The sequence below is a fragment of the Meleagris gallopavo genome, chromosome 9 (assembly GCF_905368555.1).
Source record: "Meleagris gallopavo chromosome 9, MGAL_WU_HG_1.1, whole genome shotgun sequence".
NCBI lineage: Eukaryota > Metazoa > Chordata > Aves > Galliformes > Phasianidae > Meleagris > Meleagris gallopavo.
The window spans coordinates 13,548,491-13,566,743 of NC_139412.1; the positions used below are offsets into that span (position 1 = coordinate 13,548,491).

Sequence of the window (18,253 nt, forward strand, 5' to 3'; positions counted from 1 at the left end):
TGTGGTAGACTATGCATTACAGCCTGACTCTTAAAATTTACCAAAATTGTTTTTTTTTTTTTTTTCTGTTTTAAAAATGCAGTGTGACAAACTTAATTGCATCTTTGGGAAGTAAGATGTCTATTTTAGAAATAGTGGGCTTTTTAAAATCGACGTGTAGGAGTTTTGAATAGCATGACTTTATTGAGAACAGTAGTGAATCTGAATTTTTGCTGTCACTTTTTTAAACTAACCAGCGTGCTACATATCAGAGATGTTCTGAAATTTAAAATATCACTCTTAACTTTACAGTGATATTTATGGAGAACACTAATGCCTGAAGTTCTCTCCACCCATTCAGTTAATAAATATTTTGAATTTTCTTTCATACAGAAATGAAGCTTTCCATGCTGCCAGAGCCATTTAGGATGTATGATCAGATGTGATTAGTGATCTGAACGACTCAGAAAATTGCAATTTTGTTTGTCATTGTCAGTCACCTGGATATAGTGGGTCCAGTATTTCAACCAGAAGATAAAAATGCATTGCTGGTAGAGCAAGCTTTATGCCTGATGAAACGCTGCTCAGCATCTTTCCCACAGCTATCTCCTGCACAGGAGAATGCCCCATGTTTCATACATAACTTCAGGAGAGCAGTTGTGTTACCAGTATCACTACGTATTGTGCTGTGTTTTTGCAACATCTATTCCTACTGCAGTAATGCTCATGAATTTTTACCACTGTGAAATTCAACAGGATGGGACCACATTCAAACCATAGATTCCTTATTGAGGAAAGGAGGCTACAAAGCTCCGATTACTAATGAATTCAGGAAAACCATAAAGCTAACCAGGTATGCATCCCGGGGATACTCAGATAAGCCCTGTTGGTTTGGTTTTAGTGCGATAAGTTCATTTCCTGGTAAGTGGTTGTTTCAGATGTTAACAGTAAGCTTTCCTGTATGTATTACTAATATTTTCTTTCTTTTCACAACAGGAATACAGACTTCTGAGAATATCTGCAATAATAGCTGCCTTGCATTAAATACAGTAGGGATTACAGGCACTAAGCAAGGAAGAAAGGGCTGCTAAGTAGCTTGCTACATGTATACCAGGGAGTATATATATTTTGTTTCATAACTGAGAAATCCTTGCAGCATATCAGCTCTGCAGTTTTACAATTTGCTCATTGGCTGCAGCGGATCTCAAGGGGCTGTTATTAAGGGGGATTACTTGCCATTGTCACGTTGTGTTTGAGCAGTTGGTGCTCTGTGGGGCTGCTGCTCTGGAGGCCGTGCAGTGCCCTGAGCTGTTCAGCTCTCCGAACAGGCGCTGGGGCTTTTCCCTCCTGCAGAGTAGGGGCTTCATCTCCTACCAGGTGCTGGGCATGCAAAGTGGGGAGCTGATCTGACAGGTGGCACGCCGGCTTGACTGCATCAGGTATTCTAGGAAGGAAGACATAAGTGCAGTGCTTTATTTCATGCTCAGACTCTGTTGTATATTGTGTGCCCGTTGTAACGCTTGTTTAATACAATGTGCTCATGAGGGCTCATCTGCAGGTCAGAGCCAAAATGTTAAGAGAACGGGTCGCAGATGTTCCACCTATAAAATTGTAGTTGTATGGTAAAAGAGCAGGTGTCAATAGGAAGCCCTGTAAAACAGCATAATTTTATAACCATGCAGTACAAAGAAACTGCTGAGCTCTAGCTGTTTATTCCATGCTTTGAGAACTAAGGATTTTATGAATCCTGTGTCATAAGGAGGTATTGACTGATAACCCATGAGGTTTCTTTTCTCTCTTTGGGGATAACAAGCACTATTATTAATACAGCTCATAGATTTGGTAGTTAGAGACCTTTGTCCAACACCATTATTCTTCCTATCTTTTGTTGACTTGTAGGGACTCACAGAAATACAATATTCATTTTTAGTATGTTGGTTGGGTATGTTACCATCACTTCTGTGTACTTATTTCTTTGGGAATTCTTTCCTCCTTAGTGCAGCTGGATTGGGTGTGAGCTAGACTCGACTCCATATTTCCATAATTAAAACCCAGTTCTTCTATTTCAGACATGAAAATACTGGGCTTCTCATTATTGTTAATGTACTCTTAGAAGACAAAAGAGCTGAGATTTTCTTCTTAGTTCTCGCTTTTGTCACATCTAAAATGCTGGCCATTACTTAGCAGTGTTTGTTTAGACTTGGCAGAAGACAGCATTTCTCAGAAAACCGTATTTTCACTTCAGAAGAATCTGTTCCTTACTCAGTGTTGTTTTGGGTAAGGAAAAAGACTTTGTCCCACTGACTGTTTGAAATTCTGCTTTCTAGTAGGAACCTGATTACAGGGGAATTGCTATTGCTAAGGAAAACATGCTGTTCTGAGGGTTACATTTGGGAGGAAGGGTTTAGGGAATCCAACTTAAATTTACAAATGCAGCACCCCAATTTTCTTGCTATCTTATTTTCAGGAAGAATATATAAAACATATGGTGATAACTTAGGGCACGAGTAGCTGTTGGAGTTAAGTGAGACCTTCTGTACACCTCAGTGAATAAGGGATGTATTTTTCCAAGACACAGAACTTCTGTATAGCACGTACATTCTTCCAGCTCCATGATTTTGTTTGAAGCAATGGCATACCAGCACAGAACAAAACAAAAGTGTTCTGTTTAGTATATTTAGTTCAACATCCCAACCACAAAATCACAAGCCTAATGAGTAGAATAGACAAAGCATGTTGTTTAATATTATGATTTTTTCCATCTGTGATTCTACGCAGGCTGCCCTTGGCCTGTTTTGACTCACTTAGAACCACTAGTTGCCAAGCTTATAGTTTAGTGGTGGGGGGATTAATGCACAGATCAGCTTACTCATCAGGTGCAGGGAGCACAGTGCACCACTCGTATCACTGAGAGGAGCTGCAGCTCAGCTACGACCAGCAGCATTTAAGTCGGTCCATCATTAACCAGCACCATTGTAGCATTTAAGTCAGTCCATCATTAACCAGCACCATTGTAGCAAGTAATTGTGGCACTGCGGTGCACTGAAGCAAGAAGCTGTAAGCATACGGTGTTCGGCTCTGCTCCTCTGGCAGAGGCAGCAGAAACAATTGTGTTTGCCACCTCAGTTGGTGCAGTTGGTAACTCAACAGTAGTTTAAATCTCTGTGTTGGGCTGCAAGTACAAGCTGTTGAGGCATGTGTTGTGCTTTTTCAGACCTAAAAAGGGAAAGAATAAACAGAGCAACTCCAGAAGAGAAATGTCATAAACAGGGGAGGTGGCAATATTTTAAACCACTGTAGCTGGATTCACCAACTCTCATCTGTAAGATCTCTTATGCAAGGGCTTACAAAGTGACATTTGTGGCAATATGGAATAGTGTTATTTTTGTGTAGATTTCACAGTTTTACAGATAAGTGTAAATGTAGCAATATGTTCCTTGTTGTCTAACAATATCAATGCAAATTTATCTGAAGTATTTTTTTGGGGGTGGGGGCCGTTCTACTTTAAGCTATATATAGTTTAAAAGGGAAATAACTTCATTTAATGTAGCTGGATTTATTTTAAAAGCAGAATGTGCTAGACATTACTTTTTAAAAACAGCTCTGGAATCAGTACTGCTTGTTTACAGGGCTTTTCTCCTAGATTATTTGTAGAGAGTTGGCTGATAATCTGGGACGCTCAGTAAATCATCACAAGAACAAATACCCCGAGTAAAGTAGTAGGCAGCGATTTTTAGTAGTTTTTTTTATTATTTAAAATATTTTTCATAAGCACTCATGTTGTGTCTTGTATGATTCAAGAACAACCCCCAAAAACATGGTAGTTCTCTCCATGCCCTTGTGCAACTAAAGTTTGTCTTATTCCTAAAACCAGAAGTACAGAGCTGTTCTCATCATTGAACGTACACCTAGCACCATATTTTTAGTGCTGCTCATAGCTGCCCAATGAAAGTTCTTGAATTTGCTTCTTTGCTCTTTTCAGGTACCGTAGTGAGAAGATGACCATGAGCTACACAGAGTACCTTGCCCATCGTCAGCATCATCACTTCCAAAATGGCATTGGGCACCCCCTTCCACCATACAACCATTATTCCTGACACTGAGCCGCATGACCAGTCACTGGACCTTTCTGCAGACCTCTTCCCAGGAGACCCTGCCCCTTCTTGGTCTAGCTATCTCTATTACTGTACCATTTTATGATGATAGTTTCCGTTGCCATTTTGAGGCTTCTCCATAGTTGGTTAAGCTCATTGTGGCAACGGGAGGGAAAACTGCATTATTACAAAGATCCCATACTTTTTTATTGAATCACTGCAGATTTTTTTGCAGCATATTATAGCCCTTGGGTTTTTTATGAAATGTTAAATTTCTACTTCATTAACATTGAATTATATCAGTCAAGACTTTCTGTGACTGTGGATGGAAGGAAGAGTTTAAGGATTACAGTTGGGGATTCTTTGCTCAGAAGAAAAAAAAAAAAGGCATTCATGGCTTTTTCATTAATAGCTCTGTCAGGGAACGAAACATATCAGATTCAGGTATTATAATAGACAATGAATTGCATTTTCTTAACCTTCTTAATAGTAGTCTGTGGTACAATATTTCATAGACTTTCTTCTTCCCTTTGAGTTTTCCCATGAGCTCCTTTGCTCATCCGTTCAGGTCTCCTGCCATGGTTGAGCAAGGAGCTCATTGAAAAAAAGACAAAGAGAAGAAGAAACTCTATGAAATGTGGAAAAAGGACCTGGCCACTTGGGAGGAATATAGGAATGCTGTGAGGACCTGCAGGGATGCAGCAAGGAAGGGTAAGGCCCACTTGGAATTAAATCTGGTGAGGGAGGTCAAGGACAGCAAGAAAGGTTGTATTTTGGTTTTTTTTCAATATGTCAGTAGCAAAAGGAAGACTAGGGAAAATGTGGGCCTGCTGCTTAATGAGGTGGGTGCCCTAGTAACAGGGGATGTTGAGAAGGCAGAGATGCTGAACACCTTCTTTGCTTCGGTCTTTACTGATTAGACTGTCCCTATGGAACCTCAGACCAAGGAGGTAAGAGAGTCTGGAGAAAAGACTTTCCCTTGGTCCAGGAGGATCTGGTCAGAGATCATCTAGGCAAACTTGACTCACACATGTCCACTGATCCCGATGGAACACCCCCACAACTGCTGAGGAAGCTGGCAGAAGTGATTGCTAAACCACTCTATCATCTTGCAGAATGGGAAAGGTGCCTGAAGACTGGAGGATAGCCAGTGTCACTCCAGCCTTCAAAAAGGACAAGAAGGAGGAGCTGGAAAACTACAGGTCAGTTGGCATCACCTCTGTCCCTGGAAAGGAGATGGAACAGCTTGTTACGTCATCACCAAGCAAGTGGAAGAGAAGGTGGTTATCAGGAGTAGTCAGTGTGGATTTACCAAGAGGGAAATCATGCTTGACCACCTTGGTAGCCTTCTGTGATGTCATCACCAGCTGGGTAGATGAGGAGAGAGCAGTGGATGTTGTTACCTTGACTTCAGCAAGGCTTTAGACAAGACTGTGCAGCCATTCAACAGGACATATACAGGTTGGTGAGTTGGGCAGAGAGGAACCTGATGAGCTTCAGCAAGAGCAAGTGTAGGGTCCTGCATCTGGGAAGGAATGACTGCATGCATCTGTTGAGGTTTAGGGGCCTGCCTGCTGGAAAGGTGTTCTGCAGAGAAGGAGCTGGGTGCTGGCCATGAGCCAGCAGTGTGCCCTTGTGGCTGAGAAGGCCAACTTTATCTTGGAGTACATTAAAAAGAGCATGGCCAGCAGGTCGAGGGAGGTGATCCCTCTCTACTCTGCCCTGGTGAGGCCACATCTGGAGCAGTGCGTCCAGTTCTAGGCTCCCCAGTTCAAGAAAAACAGATATCTTCTAGAGGGAGTCCAGAGAAGAGCCACAAAGATGAAGAGGGGCCTGGAGCATCTCCTGTATGAGGAAAGGCTGAGAGACCTGGGGCTGTTCAGTCTGGAGAAGAAAAGGCTGAGAAGGGATCTCAGCACTGTTTATCAATATCTAAAGTGTAGGAGTTAACTGGATGAGGCCAGCCAGGTGTGCAGCAACAGGACAGGGGGCAATGGGCAAAAAACTGGAACACAAGAAGTTTCGTAACACGAGGAAGAACTTCTTTACTGTGAGAATAATGGAGCATTGGAACAGGCTGCCCAGAAAGGTGGTGGAGTCTCAATTTCTGGAGATATTCAAGATCCACCTGGATGCCTTCCTGTGTGATCTGCTTTAGGGAATCTGCTTCAGCAGGGGGGGGGATTGGACTCAGTGGTGTCCAGAGGCTTCTTCTAGTCCCTAGAGTTCTGTGTTTCTGTAACAGTATCTCACCCCTGCAGTAAAGATTTCATGTAGCTATAGATGTAGGTTGCTCTGAAAGTAATGCTTCCTATTTATTTACATGGAAACTACAACAGATATGAAGAGTACAGTAACACTACTCGATAGAGAAAATTCTCAGCTGCAAAACACTAGTTTTCAACGTAGTTATCACCGTTAGCAGAGAGTGCCCCTCTGCTGCCATCTGTCACACAGCAACAAAATGTAACGGAATACTGGGGGGAAGGTTCAACCTCTACTGCCATCCCACCAACATCTGCCTCTAATTTCATGGGCCAACACCATAAAATAGGAGGCATTACTTTCAGAGCAGCCCTTGTACGTGACCTTCAGCTCAAGTACACAGCCACAACTTGAAGGCTCGTACACAAAATGCTTTTCTGGATATGGAGAAGCAATTAAACGTAATAAGAGGTGAGCAGTGTGCTCAGAATCATGTGGTCTAATTGAAAGTACATGACATAATCCAGTAGGATACCTTTATCTCCTGTTCTGCACTGGAAGCTGAGGGCAGCCCAGCCCTGTCAAGCCTACTCATCATAATGCATTTGTAATGAGACAATGCCTTTCTGATGAGCTCAAATTGGAAGTCACATTTGTTTTTAGAAACAGATTGGTGAGTAGCAGATGTCATATTAGGAAGAAAATGGATTTAGATCTTAGTGCCTTTGACTATGACATGATTATACTTGCATATAAAATTCATAGAGAAAATATAGCAAATGCGCCAGACATTCCAGTAATCAACGTTGAGTTCTTTGCTGCTCTGGCGTCAGGTTTTTGGGGATTTTCTAAAGTGAGATATTTTTCATTTTCTTTTTCTTATTTTAGAAAAGAAAAATCCCTATCTTCTTCTTGCTTGTGCTTTTGAATTTGTTGGGTTTTATCAGGTCACGGATAGTTGGGTAACTTGTTTTAAAAAAAATAATTGTGAAAGAGCACAGGACAAGTATGCCATAATTTGTACATCTTTTCATCTATTACAGGAATAGTACTTGAGAGCTGTGAGTACTTCATAATAATTCTCATAATTCTCCACAAGGTAGGAGAAGGAAAACTGATGAGGACTTGTAACAACTGTAAAAATAGGATTTATTAAGTGGTATACGTGGTATGGTTGCAAGCCGAGTATATGCCAGGAGCTACCTCCTTGCTCACGTGCCTGCAGAACTCCCACACATACCCGCTGTAGTTCAGTGCATGTTTTAGGGGACTCCACATCCCATCTACTATGGAAAAGACCTTCCTAACATGGGCAAGCCAACTATGGTAAGCAGAAATTCCAGTTATTTTGAATAATGAATGTTTTAAAAAATACGTATATCACTCAAATAGATAGAATTAAATTGTTAAAAGGAACAACAACAATAAAAGACTAAAAATGTTCCAGAAAACAGATATGGATAAATTATCCCTTATGTGAGGTTAGAATGCCACTTAATTTGTACAGAGGTTCTTGTAGAAGGTCTTTTGTATTCCTTCATCCACAGCATCCGATGTCCAAATATTTCCATTTTCAGTTGTGATGCCTTAATTTATAAGCAGAGGGCCTGAAATGTCAGGAGCCAAGAGGTGCCAGGCAGACGCTGCAAAAACTAATAGATGTTTATACAGAGGCTATTTTGGATGATACTGATGTCTTGTTTCTACTTGGGGGAGCGGTTTCAAATGGATTTGTCTTCAAGTGGAAACTGTGAACCGGTGGCTACCTGAGAGGTGTTTTGGTTTTGTTTTTTTCCTTGCCCTTATAGGGAAACTGAGCACAAACTGAATCATTCTGCTGCAAAAAACAAACAAAACACAGTCATCCAACCCCATCTCTATCTGTCATCTCGTTACAGCACGCTCACACCGCTGCGTGAGCTCATCCTTAGAAGTTTTTTAAAAAGATCTATTATATATAAAAATATATATGTATTGAAAGGTGCTAATCAACCTCAAGCAGGTCACGTGACTGGTCATGCGGATCTAAAAATCATATCAGATTTTTTAAAAAATCTTCGATATATGCAGATGTTATACAGAATTTCTTACCAGTGTAATAATAATATACTGATGAATAAACAATCCTGCGGGTTTTTAAGGACAAGGTCAGCAATACTCCCCACCATGGCCTGGGGGGGAAAAGGATAGTTTTGTCTCCTTTTTGTATACAGCATAATGCACAATGCATTTTTGTCTATCTCTTAGTAGCTGTTGCTTACAAATATAGTTAAAAGGGTGTTATACAAACTGTAAAGGTGTGCTTTTGACATGACTTAATGCCAGACCCTTCTGGACCAGAGTTTTGTATCACTAATTAAAAAGCTGTTACAAAGTCTGCGGTCAATCAGGTTGTTGGTATTTTTTTAGAAAAGATTGGAATAATCAGTTTATCTACAGTGTTTCTAAGGCACCTACCTCCTCAGCACGCAAGTGCTGAGAATACTGCGGATTGTTTGTGTGTAATTGTGGGGTTGTTTATACAAAATGTGCAGTTCACTGTGACATGCACTGGGACAGAATAGGTCTGTTTGCCTAAAGCGAATCGACAATTGCTTTCACAAATGCCATTCTCTCATAGCTATTACCCTTTCAGATATATTGCTGGATTTAGATCTATTAATATTATTTTTTAATTCGGGGGCACTTCATAAGAAGTGATGGTACAACCGAGTAGCTAATTCCACTCTTTTTAAGTTGGAATGCTGATTTTTGATAAGCACTAATCCATTTGCCTTATTCCTTGAAGCTTTTTTTTTTTTTAATTATTCTTTTGCTTAACGCTTCTGAAGTCCTTCTGTAAACTAAGTGAGACAGCAGAACCCCAGACTGATGTGATGCTGTTGCTTAGCCGTGCCTCAAGTGGCCTTCCTTCCGCCTGGACCGCTGTAGCACTGACCTGGCACCATCTCAGCCCCAACGCTGGTCACAGCAGGGGGAGGGCACCTGAGAGTTCTGACCTCAGATACAATACTAAGAGTCAAATCCATTTGCACACCCTGGCGTTTGTATACGGACCTCTTTACTTGTCTTCAAATGTGCGGGTTTTTAAAATTGTCGTCTGGAGTAGGTTACATCTCTTGTGTGTGTTAGATCGAACCAAAGAAGCCTCCAGCCATGCCCAGATGCTGCTCCTAAAGCCTGCCTTCCAGTCCTTGCAAAAGCCCCGCAGGATTAAATGTGTTAATTTTTTTATTTTTGTACAGTTTCTAACTGATTTTTGCTAGTGATGTTAATTGAATTAAGTTTATTTGGGGAGTCTGAGTACCTCCTCCATTTAAATAAACTGGTGACTTTCCTTTTATGTTAAAAAAAAAAAAAAAAAAGGGAAAAAAAAAAAAAAAGGAAACCCAAAGTGTGCCTCTAAGATTTAAAGGGTTTCTGGTTACATTTATTCTTAAGACCAGCAATGATTCTTTATATAGAAAGATATGTTTTCCTCGTTTTTTATTACTGTTAAATAAAAAATAAAAACCTCTTTCTTTGCTCTGGACCCAGTAATTGTGCTGGTACATAAACGCACTGAGAAAACAAACTTTTGTTTGAAACTTTTGTAACAACTTACGACTGTTTTTGTATATCAAAGTTGATTCTTTTCAAAATATTTGGATCTAGTTTCTAAGTTATTTTAGTGTTTTATATGTTACGAAAAAAAACCTTTAAATTGCTCACCAGCATCTTGAGTTATCTAATGCAATGGTGACACACAGTGGGCTTGGAGCTGCCTGGAGTAGCTGACAAGGCCTCTCTTTTTCTTCCTTTCTTAGTAACTTGATTGATTACAAATTATATCACAGATTACCTGAACCCCCTTCCTTTATAACTAGATCCTCCTTCCTTCCACATTTAATTGCTATTAGTGTGAAGAAACTGTTGAAATGGGCATTTTAATATAAGTATGGCTTAAAAAAGATAAAATGAGGAAAAAGAAAAAAAAATTATATAGAAGGTTATCTGTGGGTCTGTGAGATATGGCTGTGGAAAGATATTGTAGTAGTTTTAACACTATTGTTATTACCTTTTAAATCATTTACCCAATAAAACAAGGAAAAAGAATCACCATTTCTTCTTATGTTTGTCTGCTTAATTGTGTGGCTTTGTCAGTTGATTGCTTTTTTTATTTATTTTTAATTTAAGCATTCACAATCAGTGTTTATTTTAAAAGCTAATGCTGCAGTAGGAATGTTTTCCTGGGCTGAAGTCTGTCATTGGCTGTGCGTGCTGCAGGAGGCAGCTCACAGCCTGGTTCTGGAGGGAGATGCTGAGGGAGTTACAGCAGCAGGTCAGGTCACGTTTTGTGCTTTTTATAATTAGACTCTAAATGCTGTACAATGTCCAGTATATATAGATTTATGTACTGGATTGAGTTCCTTATTCTCTGAAAGGTGAAATCAATCTCAACTGTTTACAAACACGATGCTGTAACCAGTACAGTGCCTGTGCTGTACAGGAAAGGAGACGAGATCAATGCAGCAAAGTGCACATCAGAGAATGCCTTGATAGCACCTGGAATAATTTCACTACTTCTTCACATTACTTTCTAGGTGTGATTTTATAGAGTACTGAAGCTTGCTTTGCCACGAGGGATTTATCTGTTCTGGCAGAGCTAGCTGATGTGCAGGCTGACACGTTGACCGCCTTTCGTGGAAAAACTGTAGTGCAGGGTTTGCACTGACTGATGTAGGGCTCCTGTGAAGATGGAAGATTAAGGAAGAAGTCCCTTTCCTGATGCCAATGTTTAGTGCAGTGATAGAAAGGTATGTTCTACAGGGTAAGTGTTAGTTAAAGGACTTTCTTTCCCCTGTAGGATAACTCCTGCAGCAAAGCAAGGAATTTCCAATGTTGCCCTGGGATTCAGCTGTGAATGTGGAAATGTTTTTGTTTGCCTTTAACTGATTCATTTTCAAAAGGCTTCCTGTCTCTAGCTGAAAATACTTTGAAAACAAGAATGGTAGCCTTTAGATGTCGGTAACTCTGAAGGGAAAATCTGCTTGAGTAAATAGCTTCCATTGATATTCTTTCATTATTTTACAGACTTGGTATCATTTGTCTGAAATGGGTAGAAGTCTCCCCAGACCTTACAGACCATCAGAATGCAGCACTAGTTACAGCTTTCTTCCCAAAGCCTCCTGCTCTTTTTACATCAGCCAGGTATGGGGTTATCACAGAATAAAAACCAAACTAACAGAACAGTACCAAACATTAGGTCTATTTCAAAGTTGTTATTCTTCCATTCAGCATTATTGCAGTGTACATGTCCTTTTAATTACAGCTAGGAGCTTTTATGCAGTAATGCCATGCAGTAATGATGGCAGTTGTTTGTCATCATCTACATGTGTGAGATAGGCCAGAAAGCCCTTGTAAATTATACAGTTTTGAGCTGAAAACTTTTGTACTTTTTCTGTCTTCCTCTACTGAGGTGACAGAGTATGAAACTAAAAAAGAAAACACACTCTACCAAAATTGTGGCAAGAAACTTGAAAGCAGAGTAAAGAAAGACATAATAATACTGTTTCCAGAGCTTTTTTACATGAAGGAGATGAACAGGATATTTGAACAGTGACTAGAGGATTTATGTCTACAGCAAAGTAAACTTGGGCTTGTATTGCTTGCTAAATTACAGGCATAGGTCATACTCAAATGCTTTAAAGTTCTAGAAACAGTGATAATCAGGATTGCACAGCAGAAACTGCATCATGCAAGGCAAACTACATCTAGCAGTACAGACAGCTGAAGATAGGAGAAGCTGTGTTCTTATTGATCTGATGACCACCAATCTATTATCTATCTCTGTGAATCTAACTGTTAATACTACAAATAGAAGAGGAATGTCTTTTTTTAACTACTTTAAAAAACAGTGAACAAGACAGATGCAGTGCCTGACACGATTAGAATGACAACAAAATTACAGTACCATTAAAATGCATTTATTTGTTTTAATTCAAATGTTTAAGAACTGTTTGCCCAGTGAGCTGGACATAGGGCACTACAACCAAAAAAATCAGACCAAAATACAAAAACAAGTACACAAGTTATCCCTTATTTGTAAATGTTACCTCATAACCAAGTTTTAGCACATTAAAAAGTTTACAAAATTTGAAACATTCCTACAAATTATTCAGAACTAACAGCATACATGGCAGTTGAGCCTCTCCACAACCAGCCTTGACATTGCCATTCCATTCTGTGCCTGGGTAGCACTACACGGGGTAGCTAATGGGAACTGCAAGCTTCCAAAGACCGCTAATGTGCTTCAGTCCAGTCCCTGAGCAGTTCCACTTCCCTGGCACAGGTTGGTTGGCAAGAGCAGTGTGGGTATGCATCCTGTTCTGCCTGCTGCATCCTCTGCAGCATTGAGATAATGACTCAGTAAATGCAGAAATAATTTAAAAAAAGTACAAAATTGACCCTGAAGAGAAACATCATCATTTTAAAAACAGCTTGGTTTTAACTAAGTTACAATAAAGCTGCAAGACAAGTATACAGCAATATCATACTGAGTACAAGATCACAAGAATCAACTGATTTGTTTTGTATATCCTCACTAAAAATGAAAACATCAGCACTGATCCACCTGCTTGTAGAAACCTTCCACCTTCTAACAGAAGGGCTGACATATGCCTTCCTGTTAGCTTTTTCTGAACTGTGTTAACCATTAGAAATAATTTAATTCCTAAGTATCCACCTCAAGTTGAACAGTTTAAGGTGACAAGTGCTAGGATGCGACAAAATGGCCTCAAGTTGCACCAGGAGAGGTTTACATTGAACATTAGGAAGAATTTCTGCACAAAAAGAGTGGTCAGGCATTGTACTGGGCTGCCCAGGGAAGTGGTGCAGTCCCCATCCCCGGAGGTATTTCAGAGATGTGTAGATGTGGCACTGAGGGACATGGTAGGTGAGGTTAATGGTTGGACTCGATCTTGAAGGCCTTTTCCAGCCCAAATGATCCTATGACTTGAAAACAGCAAGAACAACATCAAAGTCTATGGTTGTCATTAGGTATAGATGCACAGGTAAAATACAGTACTTGAACAGTTGCAAGTAGCCATTTCTGAAAGGAAGATACTGTTAGGTTTTACAAAATGTTACAAAATATACTGAAATATCAAAACCCTGACTGTGGCTAGAGACAGAGGGATAAATCTATAATGAGGTACTCCATAGTTTTAAGGTATGCAAATGAATGACTTTTCACGTCTCCCAGCCTCAGCAAGGCAGCATCTGCTAAAGCACAAGTGAGCTTTGCTTATAAGCAGCATTTGTCAAGCCCTAAGATGCTGAACCAAATCCAAAGTACATGTGTGCATTCAGAGTTTTGATTGATTTATATAATTATGATCAAGTGCTGTTAATTTCAGCCTTCAGAAGAAACAAAACGCAGATCTCTGGTGCTTAAACAGAAGGAAGTTAAACAGATACAGTTCATACACTGCCTATAGTGCCTGAATCCTTAGGAAAGTTATCACTGCACGTGTACTGGACAGCTAGAATCTTGGCACAATAATTTCAATATTCGCAGGCTATCACCAGATCTGATGGTGGGTGCAGAAGTTTTAGCAGCTCATTTTTGCACTTTGGAAGGCTACTTAAAGAAGTCTGCATAAATGAACCAATGCAGACAACTGTAGTTACTGCAGTTACTAGAGCTTCATTTATGTGTATACCTGGAAGAAATTTCGACAGTCATTCAGTGACTGAAAGAGTAATCAGTTTCATTGCTCCTCATTTCTTTTGTTTGAAGTGTCTGTGGTACTGATGAGTATAATGTAGAGATCTGATCAAACATCTGCCTGCATTCATAATTTTTCCAAAGCCTAGACTTAAGCACCGCACAATAACTTTTTCTGGTATTGTACATGACTCTCTAGGGGACAGCAAACCAATCCACTTTAGGGTGAGTTTCTATAACCTGCTGGAACACCTCTAAAATACAAGCTACTGCTAAAAGGAAATAGTCTGCATGGCTATGTCAGCCTCCTGCTCTGCACTGTATCTACTCCTAGTATCTTCATCACTGTTAGTACTGAGAAAAAAGATTTACTGATATTGGAGGGCCAAGACTTACCCTTTCAATCATACATTGCACTGCTCCAACGTAAAACATCACCAGGCTCTGGTCAACAGCTTAAAGCTACTGTGACATCGATTGTGTCCATAGTGCACAGGAGAGAATGCCCATCAGCATTTATGAATAGCAACACAGTTTTACTCTTTAATTTCCAGCATAAGTAAGAAAAAAATTACCAGAAATTCATCTAAACAGAATTACTGCTCATATAATAAACCACTCACGGAAAAGAAAATCTGCCAAGGAACAGATATTCCCCTATGAAGGCTAAGTATTCTATTTTACTTTTCAAACCAATTTCTTTCACATTGAACAAGCTCTGTCATCTGCATCTTCCAAACAGCTATTCAAAACAACTAAAGAGTAAAGTGTGAATTTCCACTGATGTTTCAGAAGTTCATTCCCTTTCTGTTTCCCTTCTGCCCTATTCTTCCCCATATGTGAAGCTTGTGTCTCAAGTGTGCTGACAACTTTCTGTACAGCTACACCATAAACCAAGCTGAAAGACTGTGTTTAAAAATGGTTTTCAGAATGTGTTGTGGGGAATTGCGACCTAATTTAGGTGATCCTGCTCCAGCAGGAGGATTGGACTAGATGATCTTCTGAGGTCCCTTCCAACCCCTGACATTCTGTGATTCTGTGGATAAAAGCTCAGCCAGCTTCACTGATGGTGTACAAGAAGCAAAAGAAGCCAGCACAGCTTACCACGAAGAAGAGTTCAAGACTCTGCTGCCCTTCTTCCCTCTAGATCCCAGTGGCTCCACTCTCCTGACAGTCATAAAATCCAGATGCTCATAAAATCCTTATTGAGTGTAATAGCCAGTTTACTTCTCCTTGCTGAATTATTACATTCAATTAGACATTTTAGCATCTTAAGCCAAAAGTTCAACATGCACCGAAACCCAAACTGGGGAGGCGTGAGAGGAAATAAGAGCTTCCCTCAACTATAAGTCATAAGAACTTGAAAATTTTGCATTTTAAGAGAGACGGCACTGAGCTTACTTAAACGCTTCTTGCTTCCATAGTCTTAACTGACCAGAGACAGTCAGTGGTGATAAATAGGAGCTGTTTCAGACTTGCTTCCAATGCTCCAAAGCATACGATTAGACAGACAGAAAATGCTGTTTGTTTTTTTAAAGCAGGAAAGATTATTAAAAAAATAGTAAAATTAGGCAAATAATAATCTAATGTTTACAAAATTTGGCAAGATCTTACTGTAATAATGTTGCTTCTAAACCAGACTAGATTCAACAGAAGGCATTTTGCCAAGCCTTAAGTAAATAAAAACACATCAAGATAGGCTTGACAGTAACTGCAGGAAGGGAAGGGAAGAACCACTGTACACGTAGCTGTTCATAGGAGACAAATAGGCATGAATATTTCTGTTCACCTTAGCATCTCTCAGCAACATCATGTATTTCATCAGCTGCAAATGAAATACTGACTCTTGAATTGAGCATCACATCAGCAGCTAATTAAATAGTCTTTCGCAGATGGGTTCAGGCCTTCAATACCAATGCATGTTTTCTTTAGCTCACCCCTCCACAAATACACAACACATGCCCTGCTTTACTGAAGCAGTAGTGAGATGGCTCAATAAAATTAATCATGTACTTCACAGTCAAAACTATATATCAAGTGCTTACCTTTCTCAAACTGAACAACATAGTAGTTCAGTCTGTGCAACTGGGACTAGCTATATATATGCTTCATAGTTTAGGTCAATCTTACATCTCAATTTATAGTAAATAGTACAGGATGTTTACTTTCAAGACATGAAAGAAAGCCAGAAGCTAGTCTGTAAATTTGAATGTAGAAAGGACTTCTAATGGGAGATCTACTTAAAAAAAAAACAAAACAATAAAAAACACGCGAAGTGAAAACATTTAGAGAAGTCATTTGTTCCCTCCCCAATTATATTCTATCTTGCAGAAAAAAAAAGTCAACCACTTCTCATTCTTACTTCTCTTCTTGAGGTATAAGCACTGTACCTTAACATCAGAATATATCTTCAGGTGATCCATCAAGAGGAGGTATGACGGTTTTGTTTTTATCTTACAAGTCACAGCTATGACAATGCAATGCAAGTGGCAACTAGCATTTTGCACAACACAATTCCTGCAGTCCTGAAATACAACAGGCTGCACAACAATAGATCTACAGTTAACTATCTGGAAGAACACAGTAAAGATGTTCGAGCTTTCCTCCCTACAGTTTCTCCCCTTAGCCAGTTTACTATTTATAATTCTCTCTACTTACATCCTTTTCTACTCCAAAACTCATGTTGACAAGAAGATCTAACCATACTAGTAAACTGGAACATTGCCTTTTCAGTAGAAGCCTGTGCTGATTTCACATTCCTTCTTATACTTGTGTTTTAAAATCAGTATGAGGAATGTATTAGAGCTATGGAGACAGAAAATAGTTTCATTTTGTTTCCTCACCAACAGCTCTACTAAAGATCAGGGTAGAATGCAGAGGAGGAATGTTTAAAATGCTACTGAGTGAAAAAAAGAGACCTGTTTACATTGTACATTGCATCTCTACTCAGTCTCCAGTCTAAGCTAAGTGACGAAAGCATTTTGTTTAAAGGCAGGTCAATATTGTTGATTAAATACCTATCGTAACTTACACAGAACATGGTTTTTTTTATAATTTCTGTGTGGCGTTTTCTACTCACTCAAAATCATCTCCAAAGCATCAAGATCTGATGGGACCTCACCAGATAGACATTTATCCTTAGCAGGCCAGAAACCAAAGTATTCAGTTTTAAAAAAAAAAAAAGGTATTTAAAAGTTGTTGTTCCCCGATTATTTTCAACCAGCTTAATGAAAATACAGTAAAACTTCATTGCTTTGCACTTATGACTAGGAGATTAAGTGTACGTTTTTCCACCATGACCATTTTGCAACACTTAGTACTAAGAGTTAAGCCATGATGATGCATTTCAAGATATTTCAAGATGTGTTCTGTTCACATGAATAGAGAATTGGAATTCAGCTTTATTTCTTATCCTGTGATATAACTGTACTAATGGAAAAATTCTACTTAGTGGAAAATAAGTCAAAATGAGGTAGCTCTGCCACTCTTTTTGCTGGAATGTAGATAAATCCTCACCTAATTTTAAAGGGTAGATTTTACTGTAATCTGCACAAAATGTATAGAACAGAAACCTCTTCCAGAATAAGGCCACTAATGTTGCCATTGGCAGTAGGCAGTGAAAAACAGCAGTTGAAAGAAAAACCCTCAATTGATAATAGAAGTGTTTGTGAGGCCAAAAACTGCAGGGAGAAAAATAATAAAAACATTGTCTTCTCATCCCTCCTCTTGGTTTTCCAGTATGAATATAGGTGTCTCTGCTTCCTGTACGTACTGCTCCGTGAGGAGACATTTCAGTCTATTTTCTTAGCTGGAAATCTAAGCAAGTCCACACTACATTTAAAGATGGGGTCAGCACAGTAAAACAGTAAGATTACAAGCTTCCCATGAGTCATAGTCATGATAGTCTGATGTCCAGATGCCCAAATTCGATACCAGCGCCCATAAAAAGGATCTGAAATGGCTGGGCATAACATGTTGTTCAAATTCACTTCTGTAACCTAGGAAAGGGACAACAAGTTTATAAATTAACATGATTTGTACTGCACTGATTCAGACACCAGAAATGATAATTTTAAAATTACCATGATAATCAGAGTTGTCGACCAAAGGATTATCACCTAACACAAGCAGGGCAGCTTTCAGAAGGAAAGCCGATCTGAATTCAGTTGTGCATTTAATAGATGGATTTATGCAGGTACGTGGCTGATTTATGAAACGTTTTGTCAATACTTGTGAGACAAAAGATACAAGTGTTCATTAGAACATG

At 39.4% G+C, this 18,253-nt stretch overlaps 2 protein-coding genes across 7 annotated transcripts in view; one reads left to right on the forward strand and one right to left on the reverse strand.

Moving 5' to 3' along the window:
* AMMECR1 (AMMECR nuclear protein 1) overlaps positions 1-10,379 on the forward strand; it is a 98,247-nt gene extending 87,868 nt beyond the window's left edge. For 3 of the 5 annotated variants that reach the window (XM_085230703.1, XM_085230706.1, XM_085230704.1), the window contains 2 exons: positions 736-832; positions 3,962-10,379. In XM_085230703.1, coding sequence (XP_085086829.1) covers positions 736-832; positions 3,962-4,076 — 212 coding nt within the window. In that variant the 3' untranslated portion in view covers positions 4,077-10,379. The other 2 variants (XR_014884989.1, XM_085230705.1) reach the window with 2 other exon arrangements.
* Positions 10,380-12,222: 1,843 nt separating this feature from the next.
* TMEM164 (transmembrane protein 164) overlaps positions 12,223-18,253 on the reverse strand; it is a 40,794-nt gene continuing 34,763 nt past the window's right edge. For both annotated transcript variants that reach the window (XM_085230708.1, XM_085230707.1), the window contains exon 7: positions 12,223-17,984. In XM_085230708.1, coding sequence (XP_085086834.1) covers positions 17,778-17,984 — 207 coding nt within the window. In that variant the 3' untranslated portion in view covers positions 12,223-17,777. The remainder of the gene's footprint in view (positions 17,985-18,253) is intronic.